This window comes from Impatiens glandulifera, chromosome 7, assembly GCF_907164915.1.
Source record: "Impatiens glandulifera chromosome 7, dImpGla2.1, whole genome shotgun sequence".
Taxonomy (NCBI): Eukaryota; Viridiplantae; Streptophyta; class Magnoliopsida; order Ericales; family Balsaminaceae; genus Impatiens; species Impatiens glandulifera.
Genome location: NC_061868.1, coordinates 11,731,605 through 11,755,583, shown reverse-complemented (window position 1 = coordinate 11,755,583; position 23,979 = coordinate 11,731,605). Strand labels below are relative to the sequence as shown.

General features: G+C 30.3%; 1 protein-coding gene across 2 annotated transcripts; it reads right to left on the bottom strand.

Annotated features, from left to right (window-relative positions):
* Window positions 1-16,742: 16,742 nt before the first annotated feature.
* On the bottom strand, window positions 16,743-21,496 carry LOC124910681 (zinc finger protein CONSTANS-LIKE 9-like). 2 transcript variants are annotated; one of them, XM_047451356.1, is made up of 6 exons: window positions 21,345-21,496; window positions 20,307-20,788; window positions 20,140-20,219; window positions 19,226-19,450; window positions 18,155-18,465; window positions 16,743-17,258 (listed from the first exon to the last, which is right to left on the bottom strand). In XM_047451356.1, exons 2-6 carry the CDS (start codon window positions 20,734-20,736, stop codon window positions 17,129-17,131), a joined length of 1,176 nt encoding a protein of 391 aa, XP_047307312.1. In that variant the 5' UTR covers window positions 20,737-20,788; window positions 21,345-21,496; the 3' UTR covers window positions 16,743-17,128. The 2 variants fall into 2 exon arrangements, with proteins under 2 accessions (XP_047307312.1, XP_047307313.1); XM_047451357.1 differs by having other exon boundaries at window positions 21,349-21,496.
* Between the last annotated feature and the right edge of the window lie 2,483 nt (window positions 21,497-23,979).

Genomic DNA, 23,979 nt, shown 5'->3' with positions numbered 1-23,979 from the left:
ATTTTAAGAGACACTTTGATGAGTTGAGTTATTAATAGGAAGCTCACTATTTTAACAGTTGATAATTGTAGTGCAATTGATGCAATTGTTAAAGATATTGTCTACAGAAAAAAACTTAATGCATCTACATTATTATTGTGTGGAAAATATTTTCAGATGCGATGTTGTGCTTACATCCTTAATATGATTGTCAAAGATGGGTTAAATGTTATTGGAGACGGTATTGAAATAATTCGGGATAGTATTGTTTTTTGGAGAGCAAGTCCAAAAAGAGAGGAAAAGTTCTTTGAAAATTGTGGTAATCTACAAATTTCTTATTCAAGAAAGTTAACCCTTGATTGTAAAACTTGATGTAACTATACTTTTCTTATGCTTCAAACAACTCTAATTTATAAAGATATTTTTGAACGGTTGATGTTTAGTGAGTCTTATTATACCTTTCTTCCTACACAAATGGATTGGGAATTTGCGAGTATCATTTCTTACAGAATTATTCTACAATATCACAAAGTTATTCTCATGAAGTAAATATCCCACTAATAATATATATTTCCAAAAACTTTGTGAGATTAAGTTTGCCTTATCCAATTGGCAATTTGATTCTAATCTATTAATTAGGAACATGGCAGAACAGATGAAGGTCTAATTTAATAAATATTGGTCTAAGATTCTTGGACTTATGGGAGTTGCTACACATTTAGATCCTAAATTTAAGTTGACTTTGTTACGTTATTGCTTCTCAAAAATCTATGGGATTGATGAAGTTTTGGAAGTAAATAGGATTCGAAATATTTGTGTTGATTACTTGTTGAATATCAGACTTTGATGAAAAGTAAGAGCGTGTTTCAAAATTGCAACAATGATTGTGGTTTTACTTCTCATACCATGATAATGAATAGTGGTAAAACTTCAAGTGATTGAGATATTTTGGCTGGATATAATGAGTTTGTTGTTCAATTAAATATTTCAACGTATACTTCTAAATCAGAGTTGGATTTTTTATTTAGAGGAAGTGGTCATCATAGATACCGGTAATTTTGATATTTTATATTGGTGGAGTACTTTTGGAACAAAATATCCTACTTTACAAATGATTGCTCGAGACATTTTTTTCATACATATATCTACCGTTGCATCAGAATTTACATTTAGTACGAGTGGTAGGATCGTAAGTCCTCATCGCAATTGACTTCTTCCTAGGATGTTGGAACCATTAATGTGCACTAAATATTGGATTTGTGATGATAATTCAGGTAAATACAAATATCTATATTTATAAACCCCATGATTTCCTTTCCATAGCTTAGCACGTGTCATTGACATGTGGCAATACGGGGATCGCGAGATGGCTTGAGGTTCGATGCGTTTCAACCTTATTTTGCATGATAGACGTCTTTTTAAAATAGATTATTGTAAAAATATTTTGAAAATACCTCGAAGCTTTAGAAATTAATCATGTAAAAATAATTCATTTTATTTAAATTTTAATAATTAGGGATGATTAAAATTCGGTTTAAATTAATCTAACATAATTAATTTATAATATTATTTATTTGAAAACAGAGTCGCCAAAAGATTTTAGAAAAAATCAATAAAAAGTATGTGTATAACGTACTTTGTACTAGGTTTCTATAAGTTCGGTTTTTAGTTACGCTCGGAAAAGGGCTTTCGAGTTATGTCCTCCGCGCCCGTCAAATGACGTTTTTATTTTTTTAAGCAAAGTTTGGCTATTATAAAATTTATTTATAACATTTATTTTCTTTGATTAGTAGTCTAGGGGTCCTAAATAAAGATATGTTTAAATTACTTAAATAATTGTACAAAATAATTTAAAAGGGCGTACCTGCGATTGCGTTGATATAACTGAGTAAAAAACCTGAAAAATATCCGAAAAGTGTTAGAATTTAAAAATAAATTCCAAACGGCGCCTTAGCCAAAATATTCGTTTAAATAATATCCAAAAATATTTAAATATCATTTTCTAACCTTTCGAGATTATTTGAAAATGGATTTGGGTTCCAAAATTACAAAAACAATTTTGGATTTTGAAAAGTGGAACCAAACAGGCTTTAGGACCGGAGTCCTATGGTCTAGGTTCGATTTTGCTGATTTGGGCTCGGATGGGCTTGGTCTAGATTGGGGTGGTCTGGATTAGGTCTCGGGAACGTGGGTCCATGGATCCGGAGGGCTCGGTCCTGGGTTTGGGAGGCTCGGTCTCGAACTCGGAATGCTTGGTCGAGGGACCCAAGGACTTAGTCTTGAGGTCCAAGAGGCCCAGTCCTAAACTTAAGTTGTTTAGTCCTAAGTTTGGGAGGCTCGGTCCCAGGTCTAGCTTTATCGGTCATGGACATGGGAGGCTCAGTCCCAAGTCAGACCTCTCGGTCCTAGGTTAGAAACATCGGTCGGATTCCTTAGTCCTTGCTCAAGAACATCGATCCTAAGTATCAATTCTAACTCAAGAACACCAGTCATTGGTCTTAGTCCTGACACAAGAACACCGATCCTTATTCTTGGTCTGGACCGAGGATCCTCGGTACTAATTCTCGGTCCCAGGCTAAGAACCTCAATGCTTTGCCTTGGTCCAAGAGGACCCAATGTTATTGAATTGATCAAGAATTACAGGTCTTGTATCTTTTGATATAGATCATGAAATCATGATATGTAAGTTACAATCAACTCATATGATTGTAGGGAATAAAAGCCATAACCCTAATCACAATCAATCGATCTCTACAAAGATCAATTTCTCAAACCGTTTTTAGATCAAAATTTGGGATCTTTTCAATTAGGCCATCTCAAGACCTAATTCTTGTTCCATTAGCTTAGAAATGATGAACATAATTAAACACAACCAAAACAAGAACATCATTCAAGCTATCTGTAACAACTTTTAAAAACGAAATTCAAATTCATTTTTTTTTTTAATTTCAGTTTGATCAAACATGATCGGAATGTTTTTTTATGATCTGGAAATCATCCTAACATGTTCACAAACATGTTAGACAACTATTTAAATAAAAGATTCAAGCTTAAAGCTCAAGAACATCATATTAAAAAAATCTAGATTTTTAAACCAAAATTTCGTTTTTTTGTTTAAGGTTAATTTGATCAAAACTCTTTCAACAAAATGTTCATATATCATCTATGGAATGATTTTAAATAAAGAAATCACATAATTGAACCCTAGAATAGATCAAACTTGGAAAAATCCAATTTTCAATCACAATTTGAATTACAATGGTTCTAGATGCTTACTAACAATTAAAGAACACTCCAATGATGTATTAGAAGCTTTCTTGAAGCCTGGATCAAAGCTTTGATCGCTGAAGATGATTTTCACAAAAATCAGTTCTTGCTGAAATCTTGATTATTTGATTTAGTTTGTAAAACTCATAGGGTGTATTTATACCAACCTTGGTCGATTGAGAAGGTCGAATTCAACTCTAATTTGATCTCTGAAGTTCTTATCCCTAATTTGTTCTTATTTTTGGCAACCTAGATCTAGGATAAAGTAGAGATTCTAGGCTTAGGGGTAATGATGGAGAGGATAAGGCGATCACATGGGAAAAAAATGGAAGGATAAAGTCGACGAACGAAGGAGATAATCCTTTTGGAAGATCGTAGGTGACGAGCGCGGTCACCGGAGTTCACAAAGAAGAAGCTCCAAAATTACGTCTTTATGTTAAAAGGGAACACTCTATTGGCGTTCCGTTGGCATTGGAGTATTCCGTTAGCGTCCTAGATAACAAACGTCACTTTCTCTACTGTGGCTCGGGCGCGCGTTCAGTTGATTACAATCGGCTACATGGCGCCTTTGTGGGCATTGAATTAAAATCCAGTACCAATTCGATGGCTCATAATTCGTAGAAGAATACATGTTTATATGTGAACTGAGTTAGGCCTGATGATTGTTGTGAATCTAATATTCACAACAATGAGGATTCTATTTCCAAAAATAAGGATTCTATTTCCAAAACTCTTGACGGTAGAAATAGAAGTAGTTATATCTTTTAGGGCTATTTTATAATTTGTTAGTCTATAAATAAGGTTAGAATTGTCAAGGAGAGGGTATTGTATTTTTTGTATTCTAATTGCTATACTTTCTCTTTCTAATTACCAGAGCCGTCGCTCCTAGTAACCCTAACCCTAACTCCCAATTTCTATTCAATCTGTTTTTCTATTCATTTTGTTTCTTTTATCAATCTATTCTTCAATTCAATCTGTTCTTCTACCTATTTTGTTCTTATTTTATTCTTTTACTCATTCTGTTCTTCTATATATATTCTACGAAACTATTATTTTGGGATTTATATCGTGACTGACAGGAAGATCACGACAATTGGTATTAGAGCTTGCAATCCTCGGACTTCCGCTGAGAATTGTGAATTCACGTAACAAAAGTAATGAAGAGATGATCTAGAATCTGACTGAACGCATCGAGACGATGAAATCACAAATTAATGATAAGTTCAAATTACTGCAGCTAGAGAATCTCAAAATTAATCAGAATATTAAAGAAAATGCTCGTAACTTCAAGATTATGCAGAAAGATAGCGCTGAAAAGTATGAATCTATAATAAGGCTGTTGGAATCCAAGAAAGGATCTGATCGTAGATAGAGACTTAAACCGGGGGTAGGGGCGGATGTAGCCAAGTGGATCAAGGCAGTGGATTGTGAATCCACCACGCGCGGGTTCAATCCCCGTCGTTCGCCCATGGTTTAAATACACCTCCACTACAACCAAGATCTGGATATGGAACAACCCCTTATGAGAGAGATGGTATTTATAGAAGGACAGACAAACAGTCGGTTGGACAAAATTTTGAAACAACTAAGACTCCTATCAGTAATCGGAAGCAAACTACAGGTCCTAATTCGATATGGACTGTGGGAGGTATGTCTATTAAGCAACCACAGATGGAACTGGACAAATTTGATGGTTCAAACCCTAGGGGATGGATCAGAAGAGTAAATAAACTTTTCGATCACTTCACCATGCCTGAAGAAGAAAAGGTAAGCTACGTGTCTTATTTTCTTTCTGGTGAGACTGATGTGTGGTTCTACGATTATCTGATAGATCATCCATTACCAAATTGGGAAAATTTCTTGAAGAGGTGTTATTGGCATTTCAAGAAGAGGGACACCAAGATGTGATAATAGAATTTCATTAGTTGAGACAGATAGGAACTTTGAAAGATTATATCTATCAATGGCGAGAGCTAAGAGCATTGGTTGCAGCTAAATGCTTTCCACAGAACGACGAATACTATGTGAAGAGTTTCATGGGAGGCTTATGACCTGAATTGAAAGAGGTTTATAAGATGGCAGGACCAGTGACATTAGATCGGGCAATAAAACTAGTTAAGGTGAATGAAGAATTCTTCGAACCTCTTGGTAAGGAAAAGAAATTGTTCACCAAATTTCCAACTCAGACCTCAAATGATACACAACCAAAACCTCCATGGAGAAATAGACAACAAGTTACGTTTAGACCAACTATTAACGAAAATACTACTAAAATACCAGCTAGAGATCTCACGTTTGCAGAAATGAGAGAAAAACGCGCTAAAGGTATTTGTTTCATGTGTGATGGAAAGTATTCCAAAGATCACATTTGCCCCAATCATCATCAACTATTCAATATTGAAGCAATGGAAGACGAGATAGACGTCTGGTTTAAAGCTAAAGAGGAGTCCAAAGTCGAATATATCTATGATGACGAAAATGATTGTCTTAAGGCTAAAGAGGAGGCCAGAGTCGAAAGGGATAATGATGGGGGTTCGATTTCAATGCACGCTCTTAATGAGAGTGCTAATAATGCTACGCTCTAGATTATTGGGCAGCTCAAGAAAAGGAAAATCACTATATTAATCGATAGTGGTAGTACGCATTTGTTTATTGATGAGGGTACTGCATCTCAGTTGGGTTGGGTTCTAAAGGAAACAATGCCTATGTGGGTGACTATTGCAGGCGGAGGCATAATATTTAGTCGATTCTTATGCACGAATTTGGCTTGGAAAATGCAGAGTCATGATTTTCTACTAGACTTTCAAACAATCAAGTTGGGAGGTTGTGATATGGTTTTGGGAGTTGATTGGATGACTAAATATGGACCAGTGAGCCTTGATTTCGAGGAGAGTGTTATGAAAGCTAGGTTATCCGATGAGAAGATTCAATTGTCTGATGATAAGGAGGGCAGTTCATTTTTATTTAATGACAGGGGACGACGTAGCTCGTAATGTGAAGAAGGGTTACAATTGTTTTAGGAGTCAACTATTTTTTATGAATGTTGAGCCTACCACTCTGTTATCAGTCCAAATTCCTGAATTTTATAAATAGTTTCCGACGCAGAAGCCACGTTCGAAAAGGGTAAGGAAGTTCTCAAGAGGAAGGAGATGTTTTGAATCTAATATTCACAACAATGAGGATTCTATTTCCAAAAACGAGGATTCTGTTTCCAAAACTGCTGATGGTTGAAATAGAAATAATTATATCTTTTAGGGGCTATTTTATAATTTGTTAGTCTATAAATAAAGTTAGAATTGTCAAGGAGAGGGTATTGTATTTTTCGTATTCTAATTGCTATACTTTTTTTTTTCTAATTACCAGAGTCGTCGCTCCTGGTAACCCTAACCCTAAACTCCCAATTTATATTCAATATGTTTTTCTATTCATTCTGTTTTTTATCAATGTATTCTTCTATTTTTATTATGTTCTTTTACTCATTCTGTTCTTCTATATATATTCTACGAAACTATTATTGTGGGATTTATATCGTGACTGACAGGAAGATCACGACAATGATATCATTAGAGATGAGAGCCTCACATGTTGCTCATCTAGTTAGTCCACACGAGCATAGTTAGAACTCCTTACCTTCAATAACTAGGACGAAAGGACTAAGGGAGAATCAATCTCTATTGCTTGATTGGAAAGATTGATGGTTTCTTTCTTTCAATAACTTTAAAAGTTGTTTTTCTTTATTCTTTCTTAATTACTTCCCAGAAAACAATTCTTTACATATTTTGTTTTGTGTTTCTTTTTGATTTCATCGTTAAAAGTGTTGACATCAATATCATATAAATATATATATATATATATATATATATATATATATATATATATATATATATATATATATATATTATAAGCTCTAAAATATTTAAGGAGAGAATATACAAAATATTGTAAATCTTTCCTTAGTTAACTTTTGATTATATATTACATTATTTCATAAATAAATAATATATTCATTAAGATCTTAACACCATAATTAAACTATTTAATTATATATTATTTATTTCATAAATAAATAATATTCTTTTAAAATCTTAATTCTATAATTAAACCCTTTAATTATATATATTGTTTTATTTCATAAATAAATAATATATTTATTATTAATAATATTTATTTTATTTATTAATAATCAACCATCATTTTCTTTTATCTAATTTGTCTTAGTGTGTGGCCTCATAAGACCCAATTATAATAGATATAAGGCTTCTAACAAACATTACGACTCCTAAAATAATTGGATTAAATTATCTCCAATAATTGGATTATCCAAAATTAATCATTGTATATTAAATTAAAGGACACAATTCCTTCAATTACTGGGTGAAGTAGATGTCGGATCGCTCCAGACTAGTTACTAGCAACACGCAATCGAATCCTCGCGCCATTAATGCATCGTCTTATGCATTGCAGGCTGGCTTAGTAATGCGTGTTGTATGGTTAGACTGAACGTAAAAGTTGTTGGTTAGTGGTAAGTATTTTGAATTTCAAACCTTATTTGATCGTCCTAGTGTTGTGGTTATTTTAGAAAGTAAAATGGCAATAGGAGATAGATCAAAGTTAATGAGAATCACTATAAGGTAATTCGTAAATCTCTTAGCTCATCATAATGGAAGAAGGAGAGACTTATTCCCAGTCCTAATAGTGGAGAATTTTTGTCGGGCTATAATTCTCGTGGAAGGTACATGCTTTATGGTGTGAATTCAAAATATCATTTATAATGCCTTCTATTAGTGGAGGATGGACTCCGTTGACTAATTAATGGTCGGTCGATCGTCTTGAGAAATTGCATGTGGTGTTTCTAATATTGTTAATGTGGATGGGAAGGCGTATGAAATAGAGCATGTCACTAGAAGGTCTAAACCAGGTTCAACTTAGAATGGTATATAGATTTGTTTGTTTGGAATATCTACATTGTTATGGTATGTTAATCTTCTCCGTGAAGCGGGGATGATCTTGGTGGGTTCATTGAGTGTGACGATTATTGTCAAAGCGGGGACGATGAAGGATATGTTCAAATTCTTGTGGTTGCTCTTGAGATGAATGTTAGATATCTATAAGTCCTCCTTGTGGATAATAAAACTCATGAGTGTAAGGTTATGGATTGGTCAGAACACTCTATTGAGGTTTTAATGACGTCGGATAACAGTACTTATTTTGGTCTAGATGATGATATCCTTATTGAACCTTTATCGACAGTTAATCCTACAGATTCGATAGTGGTAGAAACACATGTTAAGGAATCAATGGTGACTCATTTCTATGTGGATCAAATTTGTGTAGTTGGGCTCATTAATGTTAAATGGTTAATAGTTATGGAGGATAATATGTGGATATTAAGTCTTGAAACCTTGTATGGTACGATGTCATAAAGTGTCTAGGCAAAGAGAGGTTTGGTCATGAGACTACGCTCGAGATTATGCTCCCGATATATTCAACTCCTCTTTCTCAAGAGTGTCCTGTCTCAAATAAGAGTCCTATCATGGTTAGAGAGTATTCGTCTAAGATGTACTCGGTTGAGGCGAATATTGAGCATCTTTCTCCTCTTTCTCTCGTGCCCGAGTTTGTTAACCATGTGTATCCCGTTGACTCCCCTACGAGAAATAATTTATATTTGTCCTCGTAAAAATATAGAGTTCCCCGTTCTCACATCAAATATCATATTTAATTAATGGTTTGGAACGTGTTGAAAGGGTTGAGTATGATATTTAGTGCCCTTCTGAGACTAATGTCACTCCAACCAGATCTCTATATCCCATTGTCAAGCTGCATATGGTCATTCATGAGGTTTCTAAGGAAGAATTTGTTGATTCGATTCCTTATTATGATGTTAAATAGGAGGTTTGTGCAGAGTTCTCAACTCATAATATTTTTTTGAACGAGAATATATTTCTGATGCAAGAAGTTTTGATGTCCAACACAAAGGTTTGGTCGTAGATTCATGAGATTTTCCCACTTTCATATTGTTATCTTCGAAGTGAAATGAAGAAGATTGTATTGCATAGTGGAAATATTGTTAATGGAAAATATTTTTCGATGTCTAATAGGGCATGCACTAATTAATTTTTCTTAATGATTGGAAAATTTGTGGGTTAAAACGTCTTCAGGATTAAAATTTTTAAAAAACGCAAAGTGATAAAGTTTTTGGTTGGCACTTTAAGTTGTGGTATCTATTGTTTCAACGAGACTAAGGTACAACATATGAATCAATGAATTGTTTGTGACATTTGTAATTGGAGATTATGTGGATGAGAAACACTTAATATTGAAGGGGCATCAGGTGGTAGCTTGGAATGAGGATCTATTTGAGAAAATTGATGTTAATATAAGTTGATTTTCAGTTAGCATTCTATTTCATAACCATGGGAATAATTTTTGTTGGATGATTTTTACGGTGTACAAACTAGTTCTTTCTAACCTTAAGTAAAATTTCTTCAATGAGCTTGTGGAGGTGGCAAGTATTTGGGATCTACCTATTATTTTTGGGTGTGATATGAATGAATTTAGGGTTCCAACCGATAAAAATTGGTGAATACTCTGAGTAGACTCACAAGGCAGATGCGTGAATTTCTCAAGACAATCAAAAATCTGAAGCTCGTTGATTTTCTTTTAGAATGAAGAAACATTTATAAGAGGTAATGAATATGGTGGGAGTGTGCAATCCCGCATTTATAGATTTATATTGAGTAACTCGATTTTCTATGGTGTTTTTAATATATTTCAGAAGCTCCTACCTGTGAAGTTGTTATGATCATCGTCCTATCCTTATTAAGTAGAGGGATGTTGTTCAAACTAGTCGGCCTTTCAAATTCAAGAACAAGTGGTTGTCTAGAGATGATTTTAACTCGAAGGTGGGAAGGTGGTGGGCGAGTGAGGTTGTGTTTGGCTCCCCATACTCTTGGCTATTTATTAAGCTTAAAAATCTTCGAAAGTTGCTAAAAAACTAGTTTGTGGGAGATTGTGCAATTTTTTGCTCTAAGGTTGATATTTTAAGTCATGAAATTTTAATAATTGATGGTGTAGAGGAATTTTGTGATCTCTATTGTAGAAACTTCTACACTAATTAATCTAGTGAGCGAGTTGCTTGAACTGTGTAAAGAGGAGGAAATTGGGGCAAGACAGCGTAGGAGAGTGATTTGGCTGCGTGAATGTGATAAAAAATCATAAAGTATTTCCATATAATCTCTAAAGCACAAGCGAAAAATAACGATATTAACTCGATGTCAATTGTGGGTGTCGTGCATGAGAATGAACTGACTATATATGTGGGTATTATTTAATTTTATAAAAATTTGTTTCATGAACTATTTCGGGTTAGATCAAAGTTAGATAAAATTAGTTTTTCCTCTATAAATGCTAATGAAAAGTGTATGTTGGAAACACGTTTCTCTATTGAGGAGGTGAATGCGACAATAATATATTATGGTAGTGATAAGTCCTCTGGGAACGACGATTTTACTTTGAGTTTTTTTAAAAGACTTAGGAGTTTGAAAAATTGGAATTCTACGTTGATTGTCCTCATTCGTAAGGCATACAGACTATCGATGTGAAGAACTTCTGACCCATCAGTTTGGTTACGTCATTTTATAAGATTATCTCAAAATATTTGAAAAATAGAATGCGTGAAGTTTTGGGTACGGTTATCTCTAACAATCAAATGACTTTCATTAAAGACCGTCAAATTTCGATGCGGCATTAATCGTCAATGAGTGTATTGATTCGGTTAACTCTAGAGGCGATAAGTATACTTTTGTCAAACTCGATATCGAAATTATATGATCATGTTAATTGTGATTTCCTTTGTGATACTATGGGTAGAATGGATATGGGGGAGAAATGGATCAGATGGATTAGATTTTGCGTGTCGACTACAAAATTCTCCGTTATCGTGAATGAAAGCTCTTATGAGGTTTTTGAGAGCTCAAGGGGTATAAGGCAAGGGGACTCTCTTTCTTCTATGATGTCTCTATTTGTCCTATCAAAGTGTGTGATCGTGAAGATGGAGAGAATTATGTGTAAATTCTTATGGAGATCTTCTAATTCCTCATTTTCTCATTTAATGAGTTTGATAAATTTAAATTAATAAAAGAGCATGGGGGTTGGGCATATTTTAATAAAGTCTTATTGTCCAAATAGTGTATTAGATTTACATATGAGCAAGATATGTTTGACATTCGGTGTAGTGGTTTTGTTAAACGTATCATATATAGAAGAAGATTGAATAGGAAAGAGAGCATGTCCAATGATATACTATTATTCATGGTTAGAAATAAGGGATTAAACCCGTCTTCTTAGGATTCTATGCGGTGATGTGATTTGAATAACTTCCATGTAGGACATTGTTACACTTTGTTCAATAAGGTTATTGTGATTGATCTTTGTTGGGAATTTTTATGGGAGTCTAAGATGCCTACAAAGATATCTTTTTTTGGTTGGAGTGTTATTCAAGGATTAATTATCACTGATAGATTAATGGGAAAATGCATAACTATTATAGTCGTTGTCGTATGTGTTATATGGAGGTGAAGACGACTTCTCGTTTGCTTTTACATTCTAATGTTGTTGCAAGTATATGAAATCTTTTCTAGAATTTGACTGGAATCCAATTGGTTATGCCGAAAATTGTCGCTGTCTATTAGGAGGTATGGATCGGAGCGACTAAAAAAGTGAAACTTAGAAGATGGATTTATATCCCTATTATTTTCTAATAAACTATCTGTTTGAAAAGAAATCAGAATAGGTCGCTAAAAATTATTCACAATTACAATGCAATTATAATGACGATGTCGGAAATTAGATCCGAAAACTTGTGGATTCGTGTGGAGATCTAGTTGTTCTTATTGAAGATTTTCTAGTCAATTAATTATTTATTATTTTTTTATATTTTATGTTATGATTTTATTGTTGTACTTAAACAATTTTTATTTTATTAAATGAAACATTTAAAATAAAAAATAAGGTTGAAGTGATGAGTAGAGTGAGGAAAGAGAAATAATATTTTATTATTTTAAAAATGAAGAGTAATGAGAGAAATATTTAAAAAATGATTATGTTAACTTTAAATATGAATAAGAGGAAAATAAATTATATATATATATATATATTGGTTATAAGAGCAACTCCAATGAAGTTGGAAAATTATACCCAAAATGGGATTAGCAGCTCCAATTGTATCCCAAACTCAATTTGGGATATCAAAAATTCTCTCTCCAAAGCACTCATATTTGCGTTGTTACTGTAACAAACGCATATTTTTTTTTTTACATTTTAACCCTTCAAATTTTATTTTATCAATTTTATATATTAAACTTATTTATATAATTAATTTATATAAGTTATTTATATTTTAATTTATTTATATATTTAATTTATTTATACTTTTATTTTATCCTATATTTTATATTAAACTTATTTATATAATTATTAATTTAATAAATTTATATAATATTTTTTATATAACATAAATTTATAATAATATTTTTTTAAATTATAATAATATTAAAAAATAAAATTACTTTAATATATATATATATATATAATATTTTTAATAAATTTTTATAATTAATTTATATTTAAGTTTAAAACATTTGGATGATATTATAATATTGTGGTGTAGTTTATAAATTTGTAAAATATATGGGTGATTTAAAAAAGTTATAAAAGTTAATGTAAGAAAGAATATTATAAGAATATTTTTTTGGGTTTGAGAATGAGTTTTTCGGTTGGAAAAGAATGACTGTTTGATGTGACATTTACACCAAAATGAGTTTGAAAATGGGTTTTTTGGTTGGAGATGGTCTAAGACCATCTCCAATAGTACTGGAAACTCATACCCAAAATGGGTTTTCTCCTCCAACCGAACTGTAAAACCAAACTCAAAATGAGATTTCTCATTTTCCCTCTTAAAAAAACGCAAATATGCGTTTCTACTGTTCACAAACACATATATTTTTATTTTTTTGCATTTTAGCCCTTTAACTTTTACTTAATTAATTTTATATATTAAACTTACTTATATAATTTACTTATATTTTAATTTGTTTATATGTTTTATTTATTTATATTTTATTTTTATCTTATATTTTATATTAAGTTTATTTATATAATTATTAATTTAATTTATATAATATTTTTTATATAACATAAATTTATAATATAATTTAAAAAAAATTATAATAATATTAAAAAAAATTACTTTAATTTATATATATATTATATTATATATAATTATAAAAATTACCAAATACATTACAATAATAAACAAAATACAAAGTACTTCATAAACTAAAATAATACATCAACACAACAAAATAAAAATACATATGTAATAAATCTCATATGTATTTTTTTTGTTTGTGTATTGTAATTTTTGAATTTTTAATAAATTTTTATAATTAATTTATATTTAAGTGTAAAATATTTGAATGATATTATAATATTGTGGTGTAATTTATAAGTTTGTAAAATATATGGGTGATATTAAAAAGTTATAAAAGTTGATGTAAGAAAGAATATTATAAAAATATTCTTTTGGGTTTGAGAATGAGTTTTTCGGTTGGAGTAGAATTACTGTTTGATGTGACATTTACACCAAAATGAGTTTGAAAATGAATTTTTCGGTTGGAGATGGTCTAACGATGTGAAATGTCAAAAGTCAAAATAAAAATTAACCAAAATATATATATTTAATATTAATATAATAGTATCGAATATAGAAAACTCCTATGCCAGTCGGACCATCCCCGATTTAAAATACTTGGAGACTCGGACCATCCCCGATTTAAAATACTTAGAGAGTCTCCAATTCAACTGTATATGTAAATTCATTTTGGGTTTGGAAGCTCCAACCCACCATCAAACTCATACACATAATGGGTTTTGATCCATTATTCTCTCATGAAAACGCATATATTGTTCATCCACCAAAAAAGACTATTTTATATATATTTCAAATATTTATCGAATAAGTTTAAAGTTGTAAGTTTAATTTTATTTTATTTTTATATAATTTATTTATATATTAATTTTGTTTATATAATTAATTTTATTTTTTATATAATCTTTTAAAATATTAATTTTATTTTTTATATATTTATATAATTTATTTATATATTAATATTATTTATTTATATGTATTTAATTATTTATTTAATTATTTATTTATATATTTTTTATTAAAAAAATTAATTAAATAAAAAAATTATTAGAGTTTAATTTGTAAAATTATAAATATGTAAATAATATTGAAAATATTAAAAGAATTGATAAAAAAAATAAAAATAATATTTTTTTGAGTTTGAAAATGTTTTTTTGAAGTTGAATTACTGCATTTTAAGGGTGAAAATGGGATTAAGAGTGGGTAGAATCAGTAATCTTATAATACCAAACTAGCATTTAGCCCGTGCATTTACACGAGTAATAATATAAAAACCGTGAAAAAGAATTACGGATAACATTTTATATTTTATTTTTAACCGTTTTAAGTGTATGGGTGGGTCAACTCACAATCCGACCCAAGTATCCATTACTCAACATCATTATATATTAGTTAGTTAAAAACATACGTCTAGCATTTTTAATTTTATATAAGTCTTTGTAGCCTAGTTGGTTAAAAAGTTGTACTTATTTTGTTAGGTTGCAAGTTCGAAACATACATCTAGCATTTTTAATTTTATTTTTAACCGTTTTAAATTTAAAAACAGGTCAACCCACAATCCAACCCAAGTATCCAAATTAACCACAGCTCTCGACCCGGCAATCCGGACACTTAAAAAATTAAGCATCATTATATATATATAGAGATTAGTTAGTTAAAAAGTTGAACTTATATTAATATTAAAACGTCCCGCGTTTATCAAATTTGATGTTGAATTTAAAATATAAAGTCTTTGTAGCCTAGTTGGTTAAAGAGTTATAATTGTTTTGTTAGGTTGCAAGTTCGAAACATACCTCTAGCATTTTTAATTTTATTTTTAACCGTTTTAAATTTAAAAACGGGTCAACCCACAATCCGACCCAAGTATCCAAATTAACCACAGCTCTCGACCCGGCAATCCGGACACTTTAAAAATTAAACATCATTATATATATATAGATTAGTTAGTTAAAAAGTTGAACTTATATTAATATTAAAACGTCCCGCGTTTATCAAATTTGGTGTTAAATTTAAAATATAAAGTCTTTGTAGCCTAGTTGGTTAAAGAACTGAACTTGTTTTGTTAGGTTGCAAGTTTGAAACATACCTCTAGCATTTTTAATTTTATTTTTAACCGTTTTAAATTTAAATACGGGTCAACCCACAATCCGACCCAAGTATCCAAATTAACCACAACTCTTGACCCGACAATCCGAACACTTTAAAAATTAAGCATTATTATATATATATAGATTAGTTAGTTAAAAATTTGAACTTATATTAATATTAAAACGTCCCGCGTTTATCAAATTTGGTGTTTAATTTAAAATATAAAGTTTTTGTAGTCTAGTTGGTTAAAGAATTGTATTTGTTTTGTTAGGTTGAAAGTTCGAAACATACATCTAGCATTTTTAATTTTATTTTTAACCGTTTTAAATTTAAAAACGGGTCAACCCACAATCCGACCCAAGTATCCAAATTAACCACAGCTCTCGACCCGGCAATCCGGACATTTTAAAAATTAAACATCATTATATATATATATATATAGTTAGTTAAAAAGTTGAACTTATATTAATATTAAAACGTCCTGCGTTTATCAAATTTGGTGTTGAATTTAAAATATAAAGTTTTTGTAGCCTAGTTGGTTAAAGAGTTGTACTTGTTTTGTTAGGTTGCAAATTTAAAACATACCTCTAGCATTTTTAATTTTATTTTTAACCGTTTTAAATTTAAAAACGGGTCAACCCACAATCCGACCTAAGTATCCAAATTAACCACAGCTCTCGACCCGACAATCTGGACACTTTAAAAATTAAGCATCATTAATTATATATATATATATATATATATATATATATATATATATATATATATATATATATATATATATATATATAAATTAGTTAGTTAAAAATGTAATATTTTAAAGTATTTTTAATCAATAATTTAACTTTGTATAATTTTATTTTAAACAAAATTATTTAAATAATAATTAATTATTTAAATAACCGTAACCACCTAATGTTAGATCAGATATAGGCCCCCCAATAAGAAAAAAAAAAAAGAATAGAACAACTTGTAAGTGTACTTAAAATAATATCTCTTGATATATTTTATTAAACATTGTACATTAAAAAAGAAAAAAAGCAGCAACTAATCTTAAAAATATTGAATTCATTCCAAATAAAATAGTATTACAAGGTCTCAAAGGAGAAGGAAACTGCGACTTACCGAGACTAACCGACTCGGCGCCAAACCAATATTGTGCTAACCCACAAAATTGGCGATTGGAAGAGCTTACGAGTAATGACAGTTGAAACGAAAAATACTACATACAATATAATGGAAAATAACTACTACTATAAATATGATGTCTACAAAGCCAAATTATAAATGGCTATAATTAATGCAATTTAATAAACGGTTTTATAATACCTGTACATTCCTTGCCAACTAAAACAAAAATATTAAATCTCGGCCTTTCGAATGTGTTTATGTTGAACAACCCTTTTTATTCTGGGCAATTCATCGCGTTTAATTTCTCATACACTTTAGCTTGTTACTATGCTTACCATATATATATATGTATAATATTTTAGCAGAAGCAAAACAAACAGACCTGAGTCGTGTTGTTGTCGACGTCTTTACCCATTATGCTTGTCCTTTTAGCACGGCTAAAAGGATATAGACTTATTAATAACTTCTTGTTTGGCCCAATGGATCGTAATCGTATGCATCTCCCGCCTTCACGAACCGTCCCTTCACACGTTTTCTTACATCTGCCCTCGCTTTACGTGAGGCATATCTTACCTTCTTCTCAAATCTATGTGTCAAAAAGAAAGAATAATTGAAATGTCTTCTAGAAACTTAAGATTTGTATCCTCTATATTTAAATATCCTTGTTTCATTGAAAATCAGACTAGATTTATGGTAGATTGTTAATTGAATAGTTAATTATTTGAAATTAATCCACAACAAACCAGGCCTTAAGTAAATTTGTATCCCCATTATCAAACAAATCTTTTCAACAAAAATAAAAATACTCATCTTAGTTTCTTTTATAACTTTCAAATCATTAACTCTTATCTTTTCACCTACAATTCAAAGGATAAATAGTCCAATACACACACAAAAAAACCCTATTATCTCATATCCCTTAACAATAGGGGTTTTATAAAAATAAACTTAAAATTTGAAAAAATATCTTAGAATAGTGGTAGTTGATTATCTAATTGTTAGTGTTTTCTTATCTTTGTTCATTTCTTTGTTTATATAAATAGTAGTAATTCTATTCTTTGCATTCAGTTTCTTTTCTTTATTAATGAAAGGCAAAAAAAAGTGTAGAAATGACAACCCGCACTCAACCGGAACTACTAAATTCAGGTTGGATTTGGTGTTTGCCCGATTTTTTTCTCTAGCAATATCAATCTAAGAAAAACTTAAAATAAAATTTCATCTTGAATTTTGTCAATTATATAATTGTTAAAGAGTAACGATAGATAGCGGAAAATATATTGACAAGAAAGTCTAGGGAATGATGTCATCCGTTGATTGAATTAAAAATTTAAAAATTCTTTCTCATATTAGATTTTTAATCCAACCAAGAAATGACACATCATTCCCTATACTTTCCTGTAAATATATTTTTCGATCTCTATCATTACTCATTGTTAAAACGGAGAAAAATGAATATAAATTGTAGAAACCATATGGACTTACTTGCGTGCTTTTCTCTTTTCTTTGTAACGCAAAACCGCATTGGTCCTGCTAGAAGAAGGCATGGAACTCTCAGGACATTGTGGATACCAAGATTGCTCGCCCATAGAAATCAACGCAGAAGAAGCTCCGCAGTCTTGATAATCCCCTACACTGCTTTCTCCGGTGATGCCGGAAAACGAAAGGTTGGAATGCGCTCGCCTGAAAAAACAGAGGTTTGGTTCTGTTTTAGAGCTTAATATGGAATCAGCAGACGCTGCATTGCTGCTAGCAGGTTGGTGCTGGTTATTATTAGCCACTCCAATCATTGATCCCTACACAAGATTTTTCATATGACAATATTAACCACATATTGGAAAAAGAATATGCAGATATTAAAATATGGGGAGCATCAATCTCAGCCAATTCAGCTAATGCTAAAAATTTGCAAAATGTACTTATACAATACACAATAGGAGAAAAAGAGGACGTGAAGAGAAGAAACCCTTTGGAGAAGATTCAAGTTCAAATAACCGCTATAACTTGGATATGAATTGGAACTGAAATTACAATTCTTATGTTTGGACAAATCATAGAATTGTAATTTGGATGCGAGAATGAAGAAGTTGGAATTTAAGAAATTATATACTTTGAGTTCCATAGAATGTGAATCAGAATCAGAATTAGAATTCAAATTCCTTATTTCAAGTCATCAAACAAACAAATGATTTGGAATTAGGCACTCAATTCCAATCCCCCCAGAACCAAACATAGCTAATATATTTACTATCATAATACACATACCCACATTGGTAATCTGTGGTGGAGAAACAAAGAAAATACTAATGTCCAAGTATATATGCCTCATATGAGAAATGAAGAAATACTCTTTTCCAAATAGAATTTGTTTTAAAGTGTTTGAGACATTAAAAGCTTCAATTACACCTTCCATATTGGTTCATTAATATTTTTCAATGGATCCAAAAGGCTATTCAATTTGAACTTTTTAAATTTTCAGACTATTCACAAAATCAGGTCATCTGCTTATTTAAAAAATTCGAACTTGAGACCTTGCTAATGGGGATTTTGTGTTACCTCTGCTGGGTATGTACTTTGATCTTGGAAATCAGTAGACATATCCTTCAAATCAAACAAGCCGTCAAATCCTTTCTCGTCAAAAAGATGACTTTGACTATGTGGGGCTATACCAAAGAGTTCCTCATAGTTTTCAATAGACATGTCAACTTCATCTATATCAAAGTCATCGTCAAATGCATCCACTCCACATAAAGCAGGTGACTTTGATCCAGAACAGAAAACCTGGACATTAATGGAAAGAAATCAAGACGGTGCATAGGAATAAGGAAGTAAAATAAATGTTTGTACTTCATAGAATCACAAAAAGTGAGGATCATTCAACAATGAAATTGTGAAACTTTTGGAAGATGAAGAAGAATAAATTATCTCACAATGTTCAAATTTGCTTCTTATTTTTACTGGCTAAACTATTACATGTTTGCTTGATATAGCAGATTCAAAGTAAGAATGAAAATAACATATATTAACAACAATTATCAAATTAATATCTCCTAACAAAATAACCTGAAACTAATTAACTGCTGAGACTAATTAACTGATTTAACAAAAATAGTTAGAAGTTAACACCTTAACTATCATTCTTATAGAAGATTGTCAGTTATTCTTTATTTTCTACATAAAAGTAGTTAGAAGAAATCCAAAAGAAGTGTCAAAATCTTCAACATTAATGGAAACACTCTTTTAATTGAGATATCTCCTCACATTTGAATACATAATTTAGTCAGATACAGATTCACTTGATCTCCTCTTTTAGTGAGTTTGTCATTTGGATCCAGATTTAGATCCAGAAATAAAAAGTGTTTCCAAATGAACATGTCTAGAGATGACTTAGTTCGTAAATAATGATGACATGATCATGAGGTTGAGTTTAAGCCTGTCTAATTGTAAAACTGTTCTGACTGAAACACTACCTTGGATAAATTTGATTTTCCAAGTCCACTAGCTTCTGCATTTTGTGTCCTGTTGTTCAATGGAGGTAGTGAAGATGACTCTGTAAAAAATTGTTTTAGCTTAGACAAAATTCTTCAAAACAATCATTACATTGGAGAAAACAAGCATCAATCACATCCTTTCTTACCTTGTAAAGCATTCCTAGAATTGGTGGTGAGGCTGTTCTCAGCAATACTCATAGAGCTCATCTCCTTCTCACATGTAGAACCTTCACCAGAAGGTTTATCTTGAATAAATGGCCAAAACGAACATAACTCTTCCCAGGAAGGACAACCCGAATAACAAGTAATCGCTTCCCTCTTGTGCATAGAAGCCGTGACTGAGGAAGCATGTCCAGTCCAATCACAGTTATGACAAAGTGATATTCTTTCTTCAATACATCTGACAAATGCAGGTTCGGAATTACACCTCTCACACACAAGAGTTCTTGAATGGCGTCGAGAAAGAGCATTTGCAGAGTGTACGCTATGATCACAAGATAAGCATAAGCTAGCAGCATCAGATCTACAATATATTAATGACTTTTGCTCCCCACAGTAATCACACATGTATTCCATGTTCTTGATAGCTGTAATAGTTTAATTCTCAGATAAGAGACATAATCATTACCTGTAAAGAAATCAAAACATCAAAAATAGCATTGAAGAGCTTGACCATTAAACAGTAACAGATCCGTGACCATGAAAACGATATACAGAAAGTTGACCTAACTTACAGGACATCATGAATGATGATAACCAAACAAAAAGATTAAAAAAAAAAACAGGAAATTAAACAAATTAAATTAAGAAACTGAGACCACTTTGCAGTTGATAATCAATAATCAATAATCAATTATCAAGCAATTGAGTTCTCCTCCATAAAAGGCTGAAGTTTTAAGAAATTTTCATTTCCAGATCCACAGTACATATGACATGCAAAGATCAATCTACAGAATCAGCTCTTTCGCCTTTAAGGATAAACAGCATCAAGACATATCTCATGAAAAGTTAACAAATCTGAGTGGGAATCTTTAAGGAAGGGGATAAACATACAATTTTCACACCTAGCGAACATGAATATGACCGGCCGAACAAACAAACAAACAGATATACGAGAATTGTGAATGAAATTCCACATAAGAAAAGACGGTAGAGAAATTTGAAGAGAGATCTCAAAGACGTACCTACTTTTTACCGAATTTTGATGTGTAAACGAAATCAGTACAGAAACTTTCCACTGGCGCGAATACCTTAACAACAAAGAAGAACAATAATCTTTCTAGAATCTATCATCATCTCTTTCTCTCTCTCACTCTGTGCGCAAGCCAGCTCCTTTTGGTCTGTGAAAAGTTCACAATAGAAAATTAATAAAGTTCATAAAAAGTGCAGAAGAGAGAGAAAGAAGAGAGAAGGGTTGGAACCTGTCATTTTCAGCGCCAAGCAACAATGGATCCCACTTTTGCTTACCTCTCCCAATCTCCATCTTAACTAAAATATGTGTTTATATTATTTAATCATATTTCTAAAAATATATTAAATTATTTTTTATTATTTTTATAGGTTAAAAGTTATTTTATTTGTTTGTTCCACTCATTGACTTATTTTAGTTTATCTTTATCATTATCATTGTTTTAACTAATTTTTAAATCATAGTAGGTATTTATAAGTGTAAAAAAACATTAGTTAATTTCATATAAACAAAGATTAATTACAATGAAGGAATTAAGCCTATATGGACACATTTTTTTTAAATAAATAATTCATATTATTTGAAAAAAATAATGACCGTGATTATTTTGAGAAAATGAGATTTTTTTTATTAATTAAAAGATTTAATAAAGATAAAATAAAAAAAATAAAAATATAATGTATTTTAATATTTTAGTTAATTAATTTAGTGGTGTAATGAATAATAAATAATGTTTTTTAGTTTTGATGTCTAAAATTATTATTTTTTTAATTATTTTTCATACAATTTTTTTAAATTATTACTATGGACAATGATTTTTTTATTATAAAATTAGTAATTTTGTAATAATTTTAACAATAACCCATTAAGGTAATTCAAGTGGGAATAATACTTATTTAGAGATCAAATGTTAGTGTTCTAAATTTAAAAAATAATTTTATAATAATATGCAAATCTTTCTTATGGTTTAGTTGTTTCGCTATCTGATTTAGATAGAGAAAGAGATTAAACATTATGAAGACTTTATCGTAAGATGCAAGGTCTACGTCTGAACAAGATGTTATGTGTTGACAATATATGAATAGTTTACATGTGGGGCATTGCTACAAGTTGTTCTCGATGATGATTCCATATATTTTTTGTTGGGAAAATTCTGGAAATCATAGATTTCATCTAAGGTATCGTTTTTTGAATCGAGCGTTATTTACGGTGGAGTTCTTACATATGATAATATGTGCATAAAAAATGTTGTATTATGGTTAGTCTTTGTCGTATGTGTTACGAAGAGAGGTTGAATCGGCAACTCACTTAGTTTTGTATTATCGAGGGTGACTAGTATTTAAAGTCTTTTATGAAGCATTATTGAGATTCATTGAGTAATGTCTAAATCTTTTGGTAGTTGTTGAAAAGTTTAGATTATTGCGTCTGATATGATAGACCTACATATTTGAGATACCATCTCAATTAGTTTTTGGTAAACTATCTAGTTAGAGAGAAATCGTCGAACTTTCTATGATCGTAGTCGTCCGATATGTATCATTTATAATGTTATTATTACGATGTTTTTTTAGATTCGTTTAGAAAAGTTAATATTTTTTTTTGAATAAAGGAGAGCTAACATGACACCCTAAAATAAATTAATTTTATTTTATTATTTACCGATAGAATAAAGTTAGTAGATTCTATCGGTAATTAATCGTTCTTTTCGAAAATTTACGAGCTCGATAACTTATTGAATTTTTTTTTTTTACTTTTTTACTTTTTTACTTTTTTATTTTCATGTCATTATTTGTAACACATGTTTTTTTTCTTTTTTAATATACATGTCCTCTATAAAAAAAATGTTGAGATATATAAATAATTAATTTTTTATCATAATTAAATTCTTAGCTTTTTTTCACATTAATATGCAAATATTTCTTATGGATCAATAAAATTGAGTATTATTCACTAAAAAAAAGTTAACATTTTTTTTTATTAATTTAATCAATATGAAATGTCTTTATTTAAAGAAATAGATAATCTTTTTAATTAGTGCACAAGTTAATGGGAGATTAGTATTAGGATTTGGTGATTTTTTTATTCCAAATTTAACTATCATGTTATATAGCATTTCAACTATCAAATCACTCCATTCATTATTTAAAATATTAATATTTTTATTTATATTTTTTATAAATTTAACAAACAAAAAATATTATAAATTTTTTTTTCTTTTTATCAAACAATTCTTTTTTATAAAAAAAAAACTTTAAATGACCAACATCAAACAAGTTATAAACAGGTAAAAATTTGAAATATAGTCATACCAAAGTTAATTAAAATAAAGCATCCATTAAAAAAAATCCAACAATTAAAAGAGATGATATTTTAAATTTTCAATTTTTTGAATAAAATTGAATGAAATTAATAAATTAGAGTTAGAACTATAATGTCGTTCGAGTATACGATGAATTCGTTAATTGTAGAAAGTGAAAACTTTGGTAAATAACAAAAATGACTTTCAAAATAAATATTTTTATTTCGTGTTTTTGCTCTTCATGATTTTATTACAATTAGAATAATGATTTCACAATTTATGCCCATTTATTATTGATAAGACAATGAATTCAATGTTTTGTACTATAACA

Coding starts and splice junctions, on each gene's coding strand:
- LOC124910681 (XM_047451356.1), bottom strand. CDS start 20,736: ATGGAATACATGTGTGATTACTGTGGGGAGCAAAAGTCATTAATATAT. Junction 19,451..20,139: donor GAAAATCAAATTTATCCAAG/GTAGTGTTTCAG, acceptor ATTAATGTCCAG/GTTTTCTGTTCTGGATCAAA. Junction 18,466..19,225: donor AAAGTACATACCCAGCAGAG/GTAACACAAAAT, acceptor AATCTTGTGTAG/GGATCAATGATTGGAGTGGC.